Raw genomic sequence first — 25090 nt, 5'->3', positions numbered from 1 at the left:
ACCCTAAGTGACTTTTGGGTGATCCCTAAATCCAATGGCTGAAATAGATTTAGATCAATGGCTGAGATTAAATGCTCATTTAAATCTCACTTTCTATTTTTTAATTCACCCCACTTTAATAAAGACCCACTTAGTCATTTATTTCCAAAGTCACTTTTCCTTTCTAATTTTTCATTGACTTTATAAAAGTCACTTTAAAATTAGACTTAGTAACTTTATCACTTAAAGTCACTTTCAAATTAGATTTAACTTTATAAAAAATTATAAAGTTACTTTAGGAGAAAAATTAAATTCTTTTGGACACTTTTCCCTAGGCCAAAGATCAAAGCCTTAGGGAACCACCTGTCCTCCGGTACCAAATTTCAACACCAACAAAAGAAGATATGTTCACACGTGCGAGGAGAAAGAAGGAGAATTTGATTTCTGCGTTGACCAACATATTTGACTAGTGTTGACTTGGTTCGTTTCTCTCTTGTTTGACCGAGTTTTGACTGAAGTTTGAAGGTCGAGTTTTCTATGGTTTTTTTATTGTGTTTGACAGAATATTTATGTCTATTTTGGGATGTTGACCGAGAGTTGACTGCAGGTCAACTATTGCACCTTGACCGAGACTTTGACTGAGGAATTACAGGCTGAATTTCGGCCCTTTGACCAGAAGCCTCAAGCCAAAATTTGGCCCTCTTGTGTAGAGTTTGTCTTTCAACTATGTATTGACTTTTTCTCTCTCATTTGACTGGTTTGACTGGGAAAATATTGAGTTTAGAGACTGGCATTTTGACTGGAGTATTCTGATGTACACTTTGATGAAATAAAGTCTCTCCAGGTTTTCCCCCTTGTGGGGTTTTTGTCCCAAGAAATTTTGGTGTCTCTTGTTTTATTGTTATCTGTGATCTCTACTACTCTATTGAAGTTAATGGTTGAAATTTTTCAAGTGTAACTACTTAATTGTGAAAATTCTATCACTGCAGCAACTGATTTACTTTTCCTACTTATTTCATCATAAGTTATTCATGAAATTACTTCAACAAACATTAAAATAAATACTACTACAGATATCACATCGTAATACAGAAACAAAAATATGCACACATTGACACAGTTATTTTGGACTAATGTCCCCGGAAAAAACCCAAAGTGGGAAAACCGGTGCAGCAAGGGAGGATTTTATTATTCAGCAATTTTCTTGTACAACAGGGTGCCAAACTGGCTTACCCACAGATAGACAACCTTCCAGCACTTTCCTAGACCAAGCATAGGCCCTACTAACCTCTGCTACGGGCTAAAACCCTCTGCATCAGCCTATTGAGGCTCTGCATAGCCTCTCTGGGCTTTTGTGTCACTCCTGCAGCCTCTGCGTGGATGACGCAGACCCTTTTGGCTCTGCACAGTCTCTGTTGCCTCTGCGTGGCTTACTCTGGCTCTGCGTCTCCCTCTTCTAAGCTGATCTCCCGTCTCTCTGTTCCGTACTTGCTTCTTCCTGACTGCTCTCCAGACCACTAGTTCAATTTCTCAGCAAACCTTGCTCCATAAATTGAACTGACTGGTCTCCCTCAGTATCTCCTCCAAGTGACCCTCAAGCCTCCTCTTATACTTTTTTCGTTGATAAATCAATGGCCGAGATGAAGTCCCTAATCAACAGCTAAGATTAGATCTGGTTTGATCCATGTCTTTTGGACCATTCTAACACAGATTCATATTAATACACATTAATATTTTATTTTCCCTAAGTTTAGACTTAGGGACTCCATTAAAAATATTAATTATTTTAATATCTCCTGATCTGTTTAGAATCTGCCCAAACCCTTTCTGGGTATTGGAGATCCCATGTGCCCCAACCTCTCCACCAAATTTCGTGGCTAGGGCACATCCGATGTTACCCCAAATCAACACTCCCTCTTAGCAAGGATTGTGCTCTAGAAATACTCCTTACTGAGTATTACTCTGATCATCCGGCATGGGTCCCTGTGCTGATGCTAGGCCTCCCTGCCCAACATCCTCAGCACTACTGCATCCTGTACTGTTGCCCATGGTTTTGCCATTGCCACTGCTGCATCTGTACGACAGCTCCCTCTGCACTGTGTTGTTGTTGGTCCTTTCTCTCAACACTGCATCTGTACTGTAACTCCCTTTGCGTCTGTGTTGTTGTTGGTCCTTTCTCCCAACATTGCAACTCCCTCTTCATTCGTGCTACTAACACACTACTTCTGAAAGGGGTTCTTTACCATCACCATCTTTTCCCTGAAATAGTCAAATTTTGACTTTCTAAGGACCTTGGTGAGGATATCTACCACTTGTTCCCCTGTAGGAGTGTAGCTCAACTATACAGCTCCACATTGGACACAATCTCTGACAAAGTGACACCGGATATCAATATGCTTTGACCTATCATGAAATACTGGATTCTCAGAGAGTTTGATGCAACTCTGGTTATCACACATGATCCTGGTCGCCTCCATATTTCTTCTGAATAGGTTTACCAGCAGTTTTCTAAGCCATATGGCCTCACACGAAGCTGTGCTTGCTGCCATATATTCTGCCTCAGACGAGCTCAGAGCCACAGACTTCTGTTTCCTACTGCACCAAGAGGTTATTCCTGATCCAATGTTGAAACGGTACCCAGAGGTACTTTTCCGATCCACTGAACTTCCTGCCCAATCTGCATCAGTAAATCCACTCAACCTGATATCCTTCCCCTTGTTGTACAAGAGCCCATAATCAATAGCTCCCTGTAAATACCTGAGAACGTGCTTGGCTGCTGCCCAGTGAACCCTCTTTGGTTCCACCATGAACTGACTGAGGGTGTTGACAGCGTAGCAAATATCTAGCCTGGTATTGACTAGATACATCAGGGACCTTATGAGCTATCAATATAGGGTGGGATCGACATCTTTGTCTTCTGATGCATCAATCTTCTTCCAGTTGGTGATCATTGGCGTAGCCATAGGTCTACAATCTCCCATCCTAAACCTTTTCAGAATTTCTGTAGCATACCTTCCTTGCCCAAGGAAGATTTCTCCTTTCTGCTGCCAAACTTCCAACCCTAGAAAATAGTGCATTCGTCCCAGATCCTTCATATCGAACTCTGTGGCTAGATTCTTCTTGCAGTCTTCAATGAGTCTGGATGATCCTGTCAGGAAGAGATCATCCACATATAATACTAAGATAAGTGGCTCGCTCTCTACGACCAGATAGTAGAGATTCGGATCCGCGTCACTCTTGACAAACCCCATCTTCTGCAAGTAGCCATCTATTCGACCATACCACGCTCTTGGTGCTTGCTTCAGCCCATACAAGGCTTTCTTCAGTCTGCATACATGAGACTTCTTCTCATGAGTTTCAAAGCCCTCTAGTTGTTCAATGTATACTTCTTCTTCTATTACCCCGTTCAGAAATGTCGTCTTAACATCCATCTGATGGATCTCCCATCCCATCTGGGCTACAAGAGATATCACGGTCCTAATAGATGTATAGCTCGCTACCGGGAACAAAGGTTTCCTCATAGTCAATCCCTTCCTTTTGAGCATACCCCTTAGCCACAAACCTGGCCTTGTATTTTTCAATACTGTCGTCCGCAACATATTTGATCTTGTAGATCCATCTTGAACCTACCACAGATCTGTCTTGAGGCCTTGACACCACCTCCCAGACATCGTTTACCATTATGGAGTTATACTCCTCCACCATCGCATCTAGCCAGACCTAATGCTAAGCTGCCTCCTTGAAGCTAGCAGGCTCTCCATCCTGAGTTACTAACGCCTGATACCTGTCTGGTTGTTTCCGCTCCCTTTTACTGTTCCTTGGCCCTCCGATGAAGTTCTTTGCATCACGCAGAATCTGACGAAGTTCCCTGCTGGTTCTTCCTCTGCCAACAGGTGCTTCTGTTTGCTCCTCTTCCTCATCCTGAGAATCTTCCTGATCTCAGGAAGGATTCTTCACTTCCGTTGGTTGAAGAGGCATGACCAACAGATCCTCTTTCGACTGCTCCTTGGAAGGCATTTCACAAGATCTTCTGAAAGCTCTGTTCTCCATGAACTTTACATCTCGTCGTACTACTACCTTCTTGCTCCCTGGAAGATAGATGTTGTATGCCTTAGCGTTCTCGCTATATCCTGCCAGATACCCCTTTTCTGCAGTTTGATCCAGCTTCTTCCTCTTTTCTTCGGGTATGTGACAATATGCTAACCTCCCAAATATCCTGAAATGACTGACTTTAGGTGTCTTTCCAGTGAAGACTTTTTCTGGAGTAATCTTGCCCAATGCCTAACGAGGAGTCCTATTCTGAACGTAGACAACTATGTCGCATGCTTCTGCCCACAGGAATTTTGGCATATCTTGATCATACAGCATGGCCCTAGCTGCTTCTACAATAGTCCTGTTTTTCCTTTCTGCCACCCCATTCTTCTCCGAATTGTAGGGAGCTATCCACTCTCTTCTAATGCCCTCCTTAGTGTAAAAATCAGTGAAGTCCTTATCGACATATTCTCCACCATTATCTGAGCGCAAGACTTTTATTTTCTTACTTGTCAGATTCTCCACTAGAGCCTTGAACTCCTTGAATCGACAGAAAACCTCATCCTTGGTTTTCAAAAAATAGATCCAAGTTTTCCTCGAGTGGTCATCAATGAAAGTAAGGAAATACTCGGCACCGCTGAGAGCTTTGACGAACATAGGTCCGCAGATATCTAAGTGTCTCAATCCTAGTACACTCTTGGTCCTGTGGTTGCTCCTAGGAAATGTTGCCTTGGCATACATTCCTAGAGCGCATCCCTTGCATGCATCATCTCATTCCATACTCAGATCCAGAACACCTATTACAGTGCTCCTGAGAATTCTCAAAGCTCCATGGTGCAAGTGACCCATCCTTTTGCGTCATAGTTCGTTTAAGTCATTGTCCCCATGACTGCCTATTAATGCCATTGGAGATTCTAGTTGTAATTTGTACAACCGATTACTTTTGATCCCAATCTGTGCTTTCTTTTTCCAACTTGGGTGTTTGACGTATACCTTTTCCTTGATGATGTAGACGGCATAGCCCTTGACTTGTAGTTGTGACACGGAAACTAAGTTCATCCCCAATCCTAGCACATGCAACACATTTGTGGCACGGAACTGCTCTCCCGATTCTGTCTGAAAAACTACGGTACCCTTTCCTACTAGAGTACACTTTGCCTTGTTCCCCATGGTGATCTGAAAGTTCATCTTCTCTTCTCGATATTCTGAGAAACACTCCCTGATTCCCATCATATGCCACGAGGCTCCACTATCTATATACCATACTTCTGATGATGCAGCACTAGTCATGCACGTCACTTCTTCTTCCAACCTGGAAGACAACATAGAGAAATCGAAATCTCTCTCTCTTGTGCAATCTTCTAAAAATCTACGTGAGTCCCCTGAGGTGGATGCCTCTGCATTGTGGTCTCGACCCATAACTGATTTTCCCTTTCTATCTCTAATTACTTGCTTTAATACCATGTGAAAATTCTGTCACTGTAGCAACTGATTTACTTTTCCTACTTATTTCATCATAAGTTATTCATGAGATTACTTCAACAAACATTAAAATAAATATTGCTGCAAATATCACATCGTAATACAGAAACAAAAATATGCACACATTGACACAGTTATTTTGGACTAATGTCCTCGGAAAAACCCAATGTGGGAAAACCGGTGCAGCAAGGGAGGATTTTATTATTCAACAATTTTCTTGTACAACAGGGTGCCAAACTGGCTTACCCACAGATAGACAAACTTCCAGCACTTTCCTAAACCTAGCGTAGGCCCTACTGACCTCTGCTACAGCCTAAAACCCTCTGTGTCAACCTGAAACCCTCTGCATCAGCCTACTGAGGCTCTGCGCAGCCTCTCTGGGCTTTTGCGTCACTCCTGCAGCCTCTGCGTGGATGACACAGGCCCTTCTGGCTCTGCACAGTCTTTGCTGCCTCTGCGTGGCTTCCTCTGGCTCTGCGTCTGCCTCTTCTTAGCTGATCTCCCATCTCTTCGTACTTGCTGCCTCCTGACTGCTCTCCAAACCACTAGTTCAATTTCTCAGCAAACCCCGCTCCAGAAATTGAACTGACTGGTCTCCCTCAGTATCTCCTCCAAGTGACTCTCAAGCCTCCTCTTATACTGTTCTCGTTGATAAATCAATGGCCGAAATTAAGTCCCTAATCAACGGCTAAGATTAGATTTGGCTTGATCCATGTCTTTTGGACCATTCTAACACAGATTCATATTAATACACATTAATATTTTATTTTCCCTAAGTTTAGACTTAGGGACTCCATTAAAAATATTAATTATTTTAATATCTCCAAGATCTGTTTAGAATCTGCCAAACCCTTTCTGGGTATTGGAGATCTCATGTGCCCCAACCTCTCCACCAAATTTCATGGCTAGGGCACATACGATGCTACCCCAAATCAACATTAATTATTGGAATGTTCTAAAAAAGTCAAATTGTATCATTGGAAGTAGTTATCAGTTTGAAAAATTAGACTAGTATTGTTTGCACTAGAAAATCAACAATAATTCCATATTGTGTCGTGGTGAGTGTCTTCCTTTGACCTTAGTTATGTGACTCAACCTATCTAGGATTTCCTCGTTTAGATCTAGCACATTTTTTAATATGGTATTCGAGCAGGGAAGAGTCTAGGAGTTCAAAGCCATATCAAGAGTCTCAAGCCTTTGAAAAACAAGGTTTCCACTCTTGTGACTTTAAGAATCTAAGAGCCACAGAGTCTGTCCGATTGTGAATAGGTGGTAACTGTTGTCGACAGAGACAAACTAAGAGATTACCAACATGTCTTCTCAAACTCTAGAAGACATGATTTCAACTCTCTTAGATGAAGAAAAGAGAACCATTGACTAAAGATGATTCTTAACCTAAGATGGCATTATACTTGAGAAACAATTGCAGCAAATCACCTAAAGAAAACAGGGAGATGGAATGTTGCTATTGCAAAAAAATGGGTCACACAACTTGGAACTGTAAATTACAAGCTAATGATGCTCCCAAGGGAAAGCTCAAAGACAAACCACAAGGGGAAAATGTAGCCATTATTAAAGATCCACTAGATGCTGACAATGGTGATGGGCTTACTGAAGTAAGGGTATCTTATGCATCTTAAGAAGCCTGCACTTTGAAGACAGGAAGGGATCTGGTGTAGATACAACTCAGCATGGATGGCTGCCCAAATAGTTTGGTTGTTTGTGGATTTCAGGAATTATCCCTCATTAGGATATTGAGACATCCATGTGGATTGTTGGCCAATAATGAGGTTATGAGACACGTATATGGATTGCAGTCCGATAATTTAATTCAAGAGATTCTTAATTTGTGAGTTCGGAGAAGTGGAAATTGGGAACTTTAGGATTCAACCTAAGAGCTACACCATTATGATGCTTATGAGGCAGCTTGATGGAGTTCTACCTAGTCTAGGAACTATTTTCTAGAGAAGAATCTTATGAAGAATGTTTTGTTCTAATTACTTGTGTTGTTTTTGTTTTCAGCCGGTATGTTTTCTTTTTGTACTGTAAGCCTTATTGTGTAATAAAGTCACTTAATGACTTTAAAATATGTTAATGTTCACTTTTTGTGTAAAGAAATCTATCCCACATTCCTAAGTGGAAATGATTGGCTTAGTGAACAATGATATAAAATTAGATAAACTCTTTTGTAATAGATGCATCAGTTATTCGTTGATAGTATCATATTGTGTCATTATGAGTATCTTCCTTTCATCTTAGATATTTGATTCAATGCTATCTAGGATTTCCTCATTTAGTGATCTAGCTCAGTTTGTAATACAACCACTGAAGGGGATGACAACAGAGTAAAAGCATGACTTACAGTGAGCATATCAGACATAAAAATATATGGTTGGGCAAGTACTCTAGAAACGGCAATTGCCAAAACACCTCCAGATTTTTCTTTTTCTTCAGAGTAGAACCTTCGATATACTTGTACCCCTGCGATAATCAACATGATTAGATTTTATATGTCCATTAGTGCATGATCTTGAAAATGATAATAGTAGAATCTTCCAAGACAACTTTGTTAACATAGTTGTTAAACACAAAAACCATTCCATGCTTTCCTAGATTAGTATAAATCAATGACTTTCCATCTAATTCTCCTTGTTAGCCCTAAATTGTATCTAGACCAAATTTTTGGTAATAATGTGGATAGCACTTTAAAATTAATAAGATAGAGGTAGATTAATATCGATTTACAGAGGGTTGTTTAAGTAATACAAATGATGTGGCCAATTGAAGTGTTATTGGCACTTGCAATGGATTAAATCAACTAAACTGACTTCCCCTATGTTGCACCTCCGTTTCATGTCAGTATCATTGTAATATATCTCACTACAATTTTTTTTTTAATTTAATTCTCAATTTGATTATTAATACTCCATAATTGAATTTATATACTTATACATTTACATGATTTCCATACGTTGTTTGTATTTGTGTGATATTGATATTCATGTTTTCAAGTAGACACATTTTAGTCTTAGGAGGATTATTTAAGTGCAATGAATGATGTGGCCAAGTGGATAGTCCAGGGAGAATTGTCTTCCAATGGACCAAATCAAATACCAGATTTCCCTTACATATGTTGCACTTTCACTTCATGCAAATATAATCATCATCTCTCATTATGAATTGTGTTTATATTTAAGTTTCGATCACATTTCCTTGTTTATATGTTGGTTTATGAATACAAGCCACTTTATAATTGAATTTATATCTACTTATACAATTACGTGATTTTTATATGTTGTTTGTATGTGTGTGATTTTTATATCCATGTTTTCCGTATTTCCAATGTTTTTCTAGGTTGTGTTGTCAAAATGCAAGAATGACAAGAGGAAATAAGGTATAAAATCTTGTACCAGAAGGTAATATTTGAAGACCCAAAAACAACAGGATCATTTCTATAGCTCACAAGTGAACTCCCTTGATCTCCCCAATTTACACCTTAATTGTATGTGTCATGCCTCTATTGATTCGAATAATAAGTACATCAAAATAGCTCACACACTGCAATTATCTATTTAGGTTAACCCACGGTAATCATTGGACCATTATATCCTCCAACCCCTTCCCTACATTAATGGTCACAATGACTCATTTATGTCATTATTCTCGCAATACCAACATCTAGATTTTAACCCCCCTTGATACAGGAGCTCCAATACATTTTATAAGGAGAAAAAGACAAAGAATTATAAAGACTATCCATTGCTTCTACACTCCTCGGATGTATTTGAACTAGCAATCGAATTGCCATCACCTCCAAGTACCCTCACACTAAAGAAGGCATCCACCAAGGAACGTACCCATGTCACTCCATCAAGTTGCCATCACCCTCATATTGTAGGTAAAGCTTGGCACTGAGTTCCCTAACTCACTTAAGAAACTATCCATTCATCTTATAGGCAATATTTAAGTAGTCACTCAAAAATCCAATACCTCATCAATAACTATTAACAACACAGGCTTCTTCATCGTGAATATCAATGTTACTAATGCCTTTCTTCCTGCAAACAAACAATAGTTTATTTTTATCAAAAAATATCCAACATAAGAAGCAAAATATCAAAGAATCCATTTGGGCATACGCACACACACACACACATATAGAGAGAGAGAAATGATAATAAATAAGTAAATGAATGATAAGGTTGCATGTGATGCTGTGTATAAATATACATTGAATGGTCACATATGTGAGTGGACATGATTTTCAGACATGCAACCTTTAAATATTATTATTATTTTTATTCTTATATGTACTTTATATTTGTTACATTGCCTCCCCCTTCAGGATGCTTTGTCCTTGAAGAATAAAAATGTTATGTTTTTGTTTTTGCTTGCAATGCTTTCACTGATACTATGGTCCTAGTGTTGCCATAGTCAAAGAAATGAGGCAGTACAATCTTGGAAATATTGAACAGAATTCCTGTATTGTTGAAGTGTCAGTCCACCCTAGTTTGATCTTTTGTAGAACAGTGTGTATATAGTGTTCATGGATGGAATTTTTGTATTGTGATTCTAAGAATGACCACTATTTTGAGACCAAATTGCACTGGAATTAATCTTCTTCAAATTACAGGTCAAATGTTGTCTTTGTTCAAAGAAATGCTAATACATTGTTGGTTAAAGTGTTGGTGTTGCAACTCATATGGCATGGGGTTCCCATTGTGATTTTCATCACAATGGATATTTTGAAGCATGGTACATATGGATTTTTTTTTATGGGTTGGAAGTACATATGAGTTGCTTTCTTTTCCTACACCCCTACTGCTACAATTTGAGATAAAGCTACATTTTGATTGATTGATGCTTTAGGTGTTGAAATATGTAACTAGGTTCAGTCTTCATAATGACATGTGTAATCATGATTTTATGTAATTGATGTAAAGAAGAAAAATAAAATTATTTATGTTATGCTTGAGTCATGGGTTTCATGCTCAAGGAATTTTATTTTATAGATGAAGCTCCCATTGTGAGCTATTAGGTTTGGTCATCAAATCATAAAGTCTATTGAGTCAATGTCATGTATTAAAGACCCATTTGGGCATGTTACACATTGTAAAAGACAATTTATTTGAGTCATTAGAAGAGTCAAAAACCCTCCAAGACCTTGTCACAAGTTCTCCATCAAATCGGCTTTCAAAAGAAGATGGAGATCATTCTAGAAGAGGATCTCAGCCTACACTCCAATACAAGTCGGCTTATTTCATGGGCTAACTACTATATAAAGGAGGTCTCAGCCTCACTTGAAGAGCATCAATCCAAGCATCTGAAATCCAAGAAGAAGTGCGAGAATCACAATTGGAGAAGCCTCTCATCAAGCAAAGAAGGAAGGAGAAGGAGCCAAAGTGATTTTGATCTGTTTTACAGCAAATACCTCTCACACATGCAAGGATATCTAGTATCATCCACTGCAAAAGAAGTCGAGGTTATCACAGTCACTTAGGAGGCCAAATCAACGAAAGAAACCAAGTCATCTATCAAGTCGAATTGCAGAAGGAGATACTATCCATGCAAGAAGGAAATCAAGGGATAAAATCATTGTTTATCCCTCCCACGTGCTGCAACTAGGGTTTCTGAAGAGGCTGAGAATTGCAGATCTATGGTAATAGGTCGTGTTGTCGCCTTGATTGTACAGGCAAAGCAACAATGCTCAGGATGGGGCTTGTCACTTTGATCCCCACCCACTCCGTTCTAGTTTTCTCCCAATAGTAGGCTATCGGGGGTAGTCCCTATGGAATGAGATGAAGGAAAACAAGTTGGAAACCAACTTGTTTGGGAGAAACAGATGGGTTGCCTAGCCAATTGCTTGAATTTAAGCAAGGTTAGTAATTCGATTAGATTTTAGAGTATGAGACCAGTGCCTTAATGGAGTCACAAATTCTTGCTTATAGTAAATTGGAACCAAATGATGATGGACACCTACTGCTTGAGATGATTGACTAACCTAAATGATGTGCAAACCCTATGACCTATGTGAGATGTAGTGATCTTGGTTAATTTTAATTATATGCCTAGTCTAAGTGTAAACTTCCCTTAACTATTTTGATGCTGGGCTCCAAGGTAGGTTGTGGGAAGGAAGCCAACAGGAAGCAGGATAGGGCCTGATAATTGATACCTTCTGTTGTGATCCTATCACCCGATGCCTCCGGCACTGCAGAGACTGTGGCTCTGACGACTGCAAGGTCACCGTGTTAACCACCGAAGAGTTGCCAAGGCCCCTTAAGATAAGTGAGAAGGGTTGCCCTATGTTTCTATCAACCTAGCTTATGCTAGGAGGTAAATTATTAGTGCAATCTAGACTTAGTATGCTAAATGCAATATGATGAGTGAAATTTATCTTGGATTAAGATTGTGTAAGTTACTTAAGTACCTTTTGTGAATTAGCTTTAAAGCAAGAGTACTCAACAATATTTAGATACAATCTTAAGAAAGATAAATGTTGAACGATACAAGTGTAAACTTCAACAATATTCCACGAGTAAATCAACTTATCCACCAATGATTATTAACACAAGATGTTATGCCAAAAATTAGAAGCCCAAGTCAACTCTATTCATCAACAAGATTAAACTCAGATTTTGAGTGCAAAGTTAGACAACCTTTGAAACCAAGATGAGATAAGCCAATTTCAGGTTTATGACAGTTTATATCAGCAATAATACTTCAAAAATTCAGACTTTATCAATGTTATGACAACAGTGAGGAAAACACTTCAAATGATGAGATTTGCCCAACACATGAAACATAAAAAAATTCAATGACCAGCAAATGTAAAATTAGCTTGTTTAGACCACCTTATGATGATGTATTCAATGATAATTTCAGATCTGATGTTTAATTTACAGCAATAAACAACCACAGATCAGCAAGCTAAAGATGCCAAAGATAGATGGCCAATATGCCCAGAAATGGTAAAAATGAAAAAATTCAATTTTTAGGGCTTTTACGGGGTGTGATTCCATAAATTTCAGCACTGATATATTTATTACAGCAGTGAATTAATCATAGATCAGCGAGCTAGTGATACTGAAGATGATGCCCAAAATGCCTAAAAACAGTAAAATTTTGCCGGAAACTGAAAATTCAAAATTTTTGACCTTAATTAAAAATGTGTTTCAGGAGTATTCAAATCTGAATTTTGCAGTTATGCAGTAAATTCCAGCAAGCTTTAAAGTTAGATCTAGGCCAAATTCAAGATGTCCAAGTGGCCATCTTCTATACATACATGATGCATAGTCTTCCCCGCATGCTCAGCCAGGGCTGAGGACTTGGTCCTACCATGTCTTAAGTCAGCCGAATGCTTGCTAATCCGTTGATTGATAGAGCGACCAGTCTCACCAATATAAGGGGTCCCACAGGAACAAGGAATGACATAGACGCCCTTCATGTCCTTAGGGTCAATAGGGTCTTTCACAGACCTGAGGGAGCCACGGATAGTGTTGAGAGGTCTAAAAGTTGCAGGCACATCGTACTTCCTCAGAATCCTCGCAATCCTATCCGTGGTCCCTTGGATGTAAGGAAGGTTCACACCCAAGATATGATCTTTAGGAACCCTTCGGATTGAAGGCTCCTTCTTGGCCTTGAGGAAGGCTTTTTGACCGAGGTGCCTATTGTAACCATTCTTCTCAAAGACATCTAGGAGATGAGCTTTCTCCGTTTCCAAGCTCTCCTCATCAGAAATTCTTACCGCACGGGTGGCAAGCGTGCTAAGAACCCCTAACTTCTGAGCGGGGAAATGATGCGAAGAAGCATGCAAGTATTGCTCAGTATGCGTCTTCTTTCTAAACACCTGATGAGAAAAGGAACCATCCACCTTCTTAGAGATGAGAACATCCAAGAACGGAAGACAACCATTATCTTCTTTTTCCATCGTGAATTTAATGGCGGCGGATTGGTTGTTGAGGTGACTGAAGAAACGATCCAGCTCATCAGGACCATGAGACCAGACAACACCAGTGTCATCAACGAATCTTTTCCAAAGCTTCGGTAAGAGACGAGAGGAGGCCAAAGCCTTAGACTCAAACTCCTCCATGAAGAGATTAGCGACGACAGGGGACAAGGGGAGCCCATGGCAACTCCGCAAGTCTGCTCATAGAATTCTCCCTCGAAGCTGAAAAAGGTGGAGGTAAGGCAAAGCTCAACTAACATAGCCGTATCAGGGTCAGTTAGCTTATTAATTACCTCCATGGCCTCATTGATAGGAATACAAGTATAAAGAGAGACCACGTCGAAACTTACCAGAATGTCCTCGGGCTCAAGTTTAATTCTCTTAAGATCCTCAATAAAAGAAGCTGAGTCTTTGACAAAGGACTCAGTCTTCCCAACCAAGGGTCTCAACTTTGCAGCGAGGAACTTGGCTAGGAGGTAAGTCGGACCACCAATGGTATTGACAATGGGTCTCAGGGGGACCCCATCTTTATGGATTTTTGGAAGACCATATATCCTAGGAGTGATGGGGTTTCCCTCAATCAGTTTCTGGGCTAGAGGAATCGTGGAATTGCACGACTTGATCGCAAGAGCGACCGCTCTGGAAACCTTTTTGAGGGGATTTTTTGAAAGCTTCTTATAACTCCCACTATTACAAAGATGGTCAAGCATCTTATTTCTGTAATCCCTTCTATCCAGGATAACGGCAGCCCCACCTTTATCAGCTTTTAAGACCACGACGTCACGATTTCCGTTCAAGCTCTTCAAAGCCTCAAACTCAGCCTTGCTGATATTGCTACGGGGAGGCTTAGCCCTCCTCAGGGTTACGGCACAATCCTGCCTAATCGTGTCTTTAATCTTATCAGGAAGGTTCTTAATGCCATATTCTACATCGCAAATGATGTCTTCAACCGGGATTTTTCTGGGCGCTAAGGCAAAATTAAGACCTTTCCCTAAGAGACTAAAAACCGCAGGCGGAAAGGAAAAACTCGACAGATTCACCACCTATGTAATATCTCAAAATAATAATATAAAGCACCACATAGGAAGCCCGTAGTCAATACATACCATAGATGAACAAGCAAGAACACCTTGAGTTGCACCCCAAAGTCTTTTATTATAGTAGGAAAAATAGTTCACGGCGGGACAATAGTTTACAAAATGCTTTAGTAGCGATTCTAGCTAGATATCAAGATGACTAGAAACTCAACTAACTCTTTAATTTCTAGATGAATCCTCCAAATGAAAAAATAACGGCTAGTTTCTTTGATCCTTTTCAAAATAATCTTGGCTGTTGATAAACACTTCAAAATATTTTAATCTTGGCCCTTGATTTTTTATTTTTGAGGAATTTTCGAATTTATCATTTAATTCCATTTTAATTAGCTCAAAATTAATTATTTTGAGCTAATTTCCTCAAAAAATTAACTTTGACTTAACCACCAAGGTCCAAGGATCCAAATTTTCTTGAAATATACAATATTCCCTTGGTGGAGGACCTTTAAAAATTGACTCTTTTAAGACCCACGAATTTTTCAATTTGGAGAATTTATTTTCCTAAGACAATTTAATTCAACTCTAATTAATTAATTTTCTGGCTTAAGATTTAATTTTATTTTTCCAGAAAAATTAATTAATTTACACATGAGAGTATATAATTATTTTTCCAACCCTCCAATACATAAGGTTTTTCATTTACAAGACTCAAAGAGGGAATACACATTTGGCTTAGACCCTCAAGGCAAATAACCCATCTGCGATACATTATGATCTAGTAAACCAAGTGATTTGTAATAAAATAATTAAGCCAACTAGTTTAAATTATTCCCAAACCAGTTTTATATCAGACTCTACTAAAAACACTAGGACTTACCTAATAATTTGACAATAAATTTCACCCTAGATTTGGGGTTTAAGCTAGAGGGAAAATCTAATTAACCGTGTCTAGAAACACAGGTAATCAGCGAGGTTAAAAAACCTCATAGGATGGAATTCGTCATCAAAATTATAGGCTTACCTAGGTTGTTACATAGACCCAAGGTTTTACAAAGATCATTTACATTATATAATTTGCAGAATGGGATAACCATGACACATGGACTACTAATATGTCATCTTATCATTGTTGAAAAAGTTGGTACTTCTGCTTCCCTGGAACTTTGACATTTGAGTGCAACATCTGGCTCCATATGAAGACACGCTGCTTCCAAGAAGTAACATGAGAATCCCAGAATCCTGCATCCAAGGAAACAAAAGTCCATTAAATAGATATTCATTCAACATCGAAATCATCATGCATGTATAGAAAATACCGCTGGAAAGAAAATCTACTCTAACAAATTGAAATATAAAGACATAATATAAATGCGTGAAATAAATTATCTAACAGCATAAAATAAAAGGGAGTAGGGTTAGAGATATTATACAAAATGATGCCCTCTGGCATCAGATGTCTTCAACATGGTGCATACTGAGCATCTGTCAACTTTCCGACAAGTCTATGGGCTGCTTCTCGGATGTGTCATGTTGAATCCTGAAAATGATAGGATTGTGACTCATCCGAATATTGAGTTGCTCTCAGCCATCAAATGCATCAAACTTCTTCCATTTTCTTTTCTTCTGTCTTTTACTTTTTTTCTTAGTGGGTTGTGATGTCAATAATGAGACCACTGTAGATTTCTTGTCCTAATTCTGAGAATGCCTGGAATCCTGGATGAAGGATCTGAAAAATCTGAAATATACCCAATCTAATTATGAATGTACTCTGTCAAAGGTGATGCATACATCTGATCTTCCTCAATTTCTTTTCCAACCTTGTCACTTCCAACCAACCTGTATTCACTGGGGCAAGTAACCTTCTTACAACGAGATGAGAATTGCTTTGGCGGACAGGGAGGTTGGGGATCTGTGGAAGTCTCTTTGTTTCTTTCATTATCTGATCTATGCGTAAGCTCATGTACATGTATCTTTTCCATTATTTGTAACATATTTTGAAAAGTGGTCTTTTCAATTCTCACGGCATCCATTTGATTATAGTGTTCAACCTTCATAACACTAATTTCCTTGGCATGGTTTTCTTCCATGGTCAACAACTTGTTCTGAAGACTTATTTGATTAGCTTCCATATCTCTTATTACTTTGTTATGATTTACTCGAATCGAACTCATTTCTTCTTTATGATTTGCTTCCATAGTGATCAAATGATTTTGCATGGTGGATATCCGATTAGAATGTTTATCCTTCATAACATTGATTTCCCTGGCATGATTCTCCTCCATTGATTGTAACCTGTTTTTGAGGTCACTTATTTCCTTAACATGATCGGCGATTAATTTTGCTTGATTAAGCTCTATGTTCTTTAGTTCCTCAACATGTTGTTCTTCTATGGTTAATAATTTTTTTTGAAGGTTAACTTCCCTATCTTGCATAGAGCTCATTTCTTTCTTATGGTCTTTATTTATGATGCTCAGCTCTTCAACATGCTTTTTCTCAATAGCCATCCACCTGATGTGTAGAGATTTCATTTCCTTGGAGTGATCTGTTACTAACTTTTCTTGATTAAGCTCCATAGTTTTCATCAACTGAGCTTGACTGAACTGCATGTCTATAAGCCTTTGAGTTAATTTCCTGATAAGATCCCCTTGATCACTTGTTCCTGCCTTTCCACTATCTTTGATTCTTTCTGCGATATTTGAGTTCTTCATATGACCACTTTCATCCTTTTGCTCAACACTAGAGGCACAAGGTGAGCCCCTTTGACTTTCATATTTATCTTTAAAATCATCAATGATGTCTTGTAAAGAATCAAAGGAGTCATCAGGAAACTTGCAAAACCAATCTCTAGCATTATCCTTCAAAGAGAGGACAAGCAGTCGCATCTTGATATCTTCGTGATCATAACATGAAGATCTACAACACATTATCATACAACGAGTAAACTTGAAGATATGATTTGCAGCAGTGACTGCATCATCACCCGTGAACAAAGGTAATTTATTAATGGCATTTTCTGGAATATCATGAAGAATGTTAGTAAAACGACACAGGGCGAACAAGTCATCCATGATGACCTGCTTTAGGGGAAAAGGAGCTAATGGATGTCAGAGAGAAATCCTTGTTCAAGAAAAAAAGAGATCCACAAGAAGTGAGCTTCTAACAGGAACTCTTGTAAGAAATGAAAGAAGTGGAGTCACCACTTGAACATGAATCTATCTCCAAAATCCCAAAGGCAAAAACAGAAAAGCTAGTTAGGGAGAAGTAGGTGGATATCAAGAAAGGATTCCTATCTGAGAAAAATTGAATGCTTACTAGAATGTAATTTGTTTAACCGAGCTCTGAGAGCGAGGTTAACCAAGCTAACAGTAAGTTGCACCATATCCTGGATATAGTGATATCTAATCTCAATATGCTTGGACCTGTCATGCAATACATGATTCTCTACCAGTCAGATCCCACTCTTGTTGTTGCAATATATCATAGTTGTATCCAGCAGTGTTGTGAAAATCGCGATTTTATCGTTTTATCGCGATTTTTTCAATAAAACGAAAATATCGTGATTTTTATTCGAATTTATCGCGGGTATTTTTTTGCGCGATTTTTATGAAATTATCGCGATAAATTCCAAAAAATCGCGATAAAAACCGAATTTATCGTGGGGCTTCGCGGCAGCGAGGTTTTATAAAGATTTTTTTGGTTTTTTTATGAATTCATTTGCACAGTCGCGCGAGGAGGGCAGAGGAGAGCTGGGAGACATTGCTGGAGAGGGTTTGAAGCTGATTCAAGTGCTTAGAGGAGAAAATCAAGAGGAGAAGACCGATTTCTCCATAGAAACAGTATGGGGATCAATTTTTTTTTGTTTTCATTGTTTAAAAACATTGTTTTTGTATTTTTTCATTGTTTTTGGTTGGGTAACTTGGTATGGGCACCAATTTTTTTTTTGTTTTCATTGTTTTTAAACATTGTTTTTGTATTTCTTCATTGTTTTTGGTTGGGTAACATGGTATGACTATGGGAACCAATTTTTTTTTTTCATTGCTTTTAAACATTGTTTATGTTTTTTCTCATTGTTTTTGCCATTTGGTTGGGTAACTTGGGTTTTCATTGTACAATGTAAAAATTAAAAATTAAAATACTAAATTGTAAATTTGTAACTTGTAATTTTGTAAATACTAAATTGTAATCCTTATTTTCCCATAGGTTCACAACTTCACCGAAACACCATTCAAGTTTGCAACTTCAAAGTTCAAAAACAAACATGCCAAGGAAATTGGATCCTTTCTGGGAATATGGTGAACCTAATGCTCTGAATGATAGACTAAACTTGACTTGCAAGTTGTGTGGCCACCCTATGTCCGGGGGGGTGTACAGGTTGAAGTATCACCTTGCACAAATCCCTGGAAAAGATGTGGGGCCTTGTTCAAATACAAATCCTGAACTCATCCAAAGAGCCATGAAAGCATTGGAAACTTTAGACCAGAGTAGAGAGGCCAAAGAAGAAATCAAAAGGCAACTAAAAAGGTCAACTGAAGCAAGTGGCACTAGCTTTACTACAGCATCAACCATTCCGGTAGCTGCCACATCATTTTTTGTTCCTCGAACCACACCTGGTTCACAGCCATCTATCAGTTCAATGCTAAAAATAATTGAGAAAGAACAAGCTGACAAGTTGCTGGCAAAATTTCTCCTCTGGAGTGATATTCCTTTCAGCATTGTAAAGAATAATCCATTTTTCCAACCTGTTGTTGATGCTATTGCAAGTGTTGGCCCAGGGTACAAAATCCCTTCTTATCATGATTTCAGAGGCCAGAATCTTCAAAATGAAAAGCGTAACTGCACCCAAAGATTCGAGGATTTTAGGGCATCATGGGCACAAACAGGATGCACTGTTATGTCAGATGGTTGCACTGACCAAAAGGGGAGAACCCTTATAAACTTCTTGGTTAGTTGTCCCAAGGGGACTATGTTTATCAAATCTGTTGATACATCTGCACAAATCAAAGATGCAAGAACTTTATGTGATTTGCTAGATGTGTTTATTTTGGAGGTGGGTGCAGAAAATGTTGTCCAAATCATAACGAACAATGCTGCAAATTATGTTGATGCTGGCAGGATGGTTATGGACAGGCATCCTACTTTATTTTGGACACCTTGTGTTGCACACTGTATTGATTTGATGTTGGAGGACATAGGGAAAATTCCCTTTGTCAAAGATATTGTTGATTCATCCAAAAGCATTACAAAATTTATATATAACCATACATCTGTGCTTAGCTTGATGAGAAGATTCACCAACAACAAAGAGTTGGTGCGCCCCGCCATTACACAGTTTGCCACCAGTTTCATATCTCTTCAATCCCTCTTGAATTCTATGTGGGATGTGAAGAGAATGTTTCTTTCAAAGGAGTGGCGTGCTTTGCCAATGAGCCGCAAACCAGAGGGAGAGGCCGTATGCAGACTAGTTTCATACCAAGAAGACTTCTGGGGAGGAGTGCAAGAGGTGTGTGCCGTTACTGAACCTTTGGTAAAGGTTCTTCAGTTGGTTGATGGTAAGAAGCCCGCAATGGGCTATTTGTATGAGGCCATGGACAAGGCCAAAGAAGCCATTCGGGCCTACTATGATGGTAAGGGAGATGATGGGTTTCAGAGACAACTCCTCCTATGAGGAGTGATTGATGAGCGATGGAACAACACACTCCATCGTCCCATTCATGCTGCTAGGTTTTTCCCGAACCCTGCATTTTCTTACGCATGTGGGTTCGATTTTGATGCTGAGATCATGGATGGATTCTTATCCTGTCTCCAGAAGATGGTGTGATCTCCAAAACAACGTATAGAGATCTCTAAACAAATTGAGACATATAGGATGGCAGGTGGCACATTTGGCTTTGAGATGGTTGTCACTGGTAGGACGATTAAAATACCAGGTATTTTTTAGTTTGTAACTTTGTTTCAAATTTCATTGTCTCTTCAAATTCCACTTTTTTCTTATGTTTATTTAAAATTTTATTTGTAATTTCGTTGTAGATGCATGGTGGAAAATGTATGGTGGCAGGGTAACCCTTCTGCAAAAGCTTGCCATTCGCATCCTCAGCCAAACATGTAGCTCCTCAGGATGTGAGCGCAACTGGAGTGTATTTGAAAAAATACACAACAAGAAGCGCAACAGGTTAACACTTAAACATTTAAAATATTGCAAATTTCCAAATAAATTTTTGAATTCATTAAACAATATTTTTTTATATAATTATTAATTATTATTTCATGATCTTTGTACAGGTTGGAGTCCCAGCGACTTAATGACATGGTCTACGTCTACTACAATCTTCGATTGTGGGTGAAGCAACTTGAGAGGACACCTGATGTGGAGGCCATCTCATTGGATGGGATTGACACCACTGCTGCATGGAGAGTTGAGGACGAGAGGCTTCTCATGGAGTCTGCTAATGATTGGTTAGTGCAGGATGTAGTGGAGGGGGAGGAGGAGGAGGAGCAGGAGGAGGAGGAGGAGGAACAGGAGGAGGTGACACCACCTGCCTGGGCTACCACTGCCACCAGTAGAGGACGTGGTCTACCTCCTACAGCTCCTACTTCTAGTTCTTCAGCTTCTAAAGCACATCAGACTCCACTGCCATCTCCACCAGCACGAGCACCAGCATCTACATCTAGAGGGAAAGGGAAAGCTGTGGCATTTTCTTGCAAGAGGGGCAGAGGAAATCAATAGGATTAGACTTTAGTTATTTTCTTCATTTTATTGTATATGACATTATGACATGATGAGATACATTATTATATTTTTTGTTGATATTTTGAGGCTGAATTGGGACTCAGGAGTCAGGACTTACTATTCAGGACATGATTCAATATTATGTGTGATTTTAGCACTAGAAATGATATTAAACATCTTATATATTAGTTCTTTTATCATATTTATGTGTTAATGTATTTATTTTATGTTGTAGATGGTTTAGATATTAAAAAAAATTGAAAAAAAAATGAATATTTTTGTACCAAACGATTTTTTCCCGATTACTTCCGATTATTTCCCGATAATTACAATTTTTTCCTATTTTTTCCTCGCGTCGATATTATCCCGATAATGATTAATGCAACATTGGTATCCAGTACCTACTCAAACAGCTCTCCAAAGAGCTTCATTAACCACACTGCATCACAGGGAGCCATACTAGTAGCAATATACTCAGCCTCAGTCGTGCTAAGGGCAACGGACTTCTACTTCCTGCTCATCCAAGATATCATGGCAGACCCCAAGCTAAGACAACACCCTAATGTGTTCGTCTTGTCAACAATATTTCTGGCCTAGTCAACATCAGTGTATCCATGTAGTCTCACATCTTCGGCAGTATATCTCAGTCCAAGATTGATAGTCCCATGTAAGTATCTCAGCACATGCTTAGTAGCGACCCAGTGTGCATGTAGAGGCTCGATCATAAATTGACTCAGAGTGTTAACTCAAAACATATGTCCGGTTGAGTGCTCACTAAGAACATCAGTGCCCCAATCAACTATCAGTACTCAGTTGGATTTGCTAGATCGAGTCTCACAGCTTCTCCACATAACTTCTCGAAGTTCATCTCCATCGATGTGGCCATGGACTTGCATTCTACCATTCCAAATCTCTCCAACAGTTTAACAACATATTTCCCTTGTGAATGGAAAATCTCACCAGGTCTCTGCCGCACCTCTAATCCCAAGAAGTAGTGCATCAATCCAAAGTCTTTCATTTCAAGCCCAAAGGATAGCTCCCTCTTACACTCGAGAATAAGAAGCTCTCCACCTATCAAGAATAAATCATCAACATATAATACTAAAATCAGGGGCATACCTTGGATGATTTTGAAGTAGAGGTTCAGATCAACATTGCTTCTTGCAAATCCAAAGCTTCACCAGGTAGCTATCAATGCGGGCATACCAAGCCCTAGGGGCTTGCTTCAATCCATAAAGCGCTTTCTTCAACCTGCACACATGAGTCTTCTTGTCATGCTCCTCAAATCCCTATGGTTGCTCAACATATACTTCTTCTTTGAGAATGCCATATAGAAATGTGGTCTTCACATCCATTTGGTGGAGTGTCCATCTCTGGCTAGCAACTAGAGCAACAATAGATTGAATGGTAGTGTAGCGGGCAACCGGTGCAAAGATGTCATCATAGTCCTCTCCCTCTTTCTGGGAGAAACCTATAGCCATGAATCTTGCCTATATTTTTCGATACTTCCATCCGCACCATGCTTAATCTTGTACAACCATTTAGAAGTCGCAACAAACTTCCTTCGGATCTCAAAATCACTTCCCACGCATCGTTCTTCATAATGGATTCATATTCTTTGGCCATAGCATCCTTCCACACTTCTTCTTTCACCTCTTCTTCAAAGGTGTAAGGTTCAGCCTGTATCATGTTGCTCATTGCTACAACATATCCCTAATATCGGCATGGTTTCATGCTTTCCCTGAAAGCTCCTCTTGCAGCAGCATGTCTCTCAGCATCCTATAAAATGTCACAAGGCCACAGTGGTCTCTTCCTGGCAGGAGGATCACACAGAGGGGGATCCAAAGGGTCCATGGGTTCCATGGGATCATAAGCAACATCAAGCTCAGGCATAGGAAAGTCTTTTTGTACATCCATGGCATTATCCTTTCTTTCAACGTTGGCAAGGGGAGGAGTGTCCCTTGCTTTCCCAAGGGCAACATCTTCATCAAATGTTACATCCGTACTAAACTCTATGTTCCTTTGACCAAGTACATATATTCTATAAGCTTTAGAATTTTCACAATAGCCAACAAACATACATTTCTTTCCTGAAGCTTTTAGTGTGTCCTCTTGTCCTTCGGCACATGAAAATAAACAAGGCAAACAAAGATCCTTAAATGTCCAACATTGGGCTTCACACCAGTGAAAACTTCTTCACGAGTCTTGTCACCCAAGGCTTAATGAGGAGTCCTATTTTGAAAATAGAAAGCAGTGTTTGCAGCTTCTCCCCATAGAAACTTCGGCATCTTTTGATCGAGCAACATAGCTTGGGCAGCGTCCAAGATGGTCTTGTCCTTCCTTTCAGCCACTCCATTTTGCTCGGGGTTATCAGGTATGATGGTCTCCTTCTTGATTCCTGCTTTCTTGCAAAATTCAATGAACTCATTTGAAATGAATTTTCCTACACTATAAGACCTGAAAACTTTGATTCTCTTCCCTGTTTGATTTTCCATCAGGACCTTGAAGTCCTTGAACATATCGAATGCTTGGTCCTTGTGCTTCAAGAAGAAAATCCATCTCTCGCTGGAGAAATCCACAAAGATTATGTAATACAAGTAGCCACCAAAAGAGTTCACAAACATGGATCCACATAAATCAGAATGTATGAGTGAAAGAATTCCACTGGTCCTTCTCCTGCTTGAAGGGAATGGTCCCTTTGTCTTCTTTCCACTTACACATCTCGGACAAACTCCATCATAATCTATACGAATCTCAAGTATTCTAGGAACCATCCTTCTCACCTTAGCCAAACGCTTCATAGTGAAGGTGAGCAAATCTTTAGTGCCACAGCTCACATTGATGATTACTATCATGAACCAAAGCGCAAATCTGTCTTCCATTAACTTTATAGAGGCATTCAATTCTTGAACCCAAACTGAAGGCATCCCTCAAGCAAGATACCATAGGCCAAGTACGAACCTTTCCATTTATAAAAGCAACATTCATTCCTTTGTCCTTCAAGGCAGATATAGACACGAGATTCGTTTTCAATCTTGACACGTATAGAACATCTTGTAGATGTATAGTTTGACCATAATCCAAATGAAATGAAATAGAACCAGACCCCTTTATAGGATAAGTATAATTGTCCCCAAGAATGATCTTCAAATTTGTCTCCCTCTCAACTAGATTTGAGAGGACTTCACGATAACCAGTGAAATGTTTTATAGACCCCACTATCTACCAACCAGCTATCAAACGATCTGGAGGAGAGGAAATAGAAAGAGCATAAATAAGAAAATATTCAGATTGAGTAGCAGTTGCATTATTTTCATACCTTGAGTTCCTTGATCTCTTTTGAGGATGGTGGCCTTCTTCACAAGCATCGGGAGCATCTCTTCTTCTTCTATTGCTAAACATGTTGTTGAAGCCACGATTGTTATTGTAGTTGGACCTTGGACCACTTCTATTCTCAAGACAGTCTTGGGCATAGCGACCATACTTGTGGAAATTCTAGCATTAAACTATTGACATGTCCTTTCTAAATTTTCTATTTGAGTCATTGGATGTTGGAGTAGGCTTTCTTGAATTAGATGGTCTTCCTCTTCCTTTCCTCTTCTTGTCTTGAGCAACAAATGCAGAGGGTTCTCCTTCTTCATGCTTTTGAATTCTCCCTCTAGAAATCATCTTGGTCTCCTCTTGAGTGCACTTGCCCAAAAGTTCATCAAATGAAGGGAACCTATCATTGTTGCTAATGGTGGTAATAAATGTCTCCCAAATTGGTGGAAGACCTCCAAGGGAAATTAGAACCAACTCTCTATCAAATGTAATTTCTCCAGCAAACAACAATTGATCCTTGAGTTGGGATATCCTTATGAAGTATGACTCCACAGTCTCCCCCTTGTTCAT

General features: G+C 39.2%; 1 protein-coding gene across 5 annotated transcripts in view; it reads right to left on the bottom strand.

The window, feature by feature from the left end:
• The window catches only part of LOC149153480 (uncharacterized), a 421588-nt gene that overhangs the window by 190440 nt on the left and 206058 nt on the right, over positions 1-25090 (bottom strand). For all 5 annotated transcript variants that reach the window (XR_016262822.1, XM_089440521.1, XM_089440522.1 and 2 more), the window contains exon 7: positions 7856-7974. Coding sequence is in view for 4 of the 5 variants with exons in the window: in XM_089440521.1 (XP_089296647.1) it covers positions 7856-7974 (119 nt within the window). In the remaining variant the exon portion in view is untranslated. The remainder of the gene's footprint in view (positions 1-7855; positions 7975-25090) is intronic.

This window comes from Pinus tabuliformis, chromosome 9 (genome assembly GCF_031772625.1).
Source record: "Pinus tabuliformis cultivar Carrire ecotype Pingquan chromosome 9, CPIR1, whole genome shotgun sequence".
Lineage (NCBI taxonomy): Eukaryota > Viridiplantae > Streptophyta > Pinopsida > Pinales > Pinaceae > Pinus > Pinus tabuliformis.
This window is presented reverse-complemented; position numbering and strand designations above follow the sequence as displayed.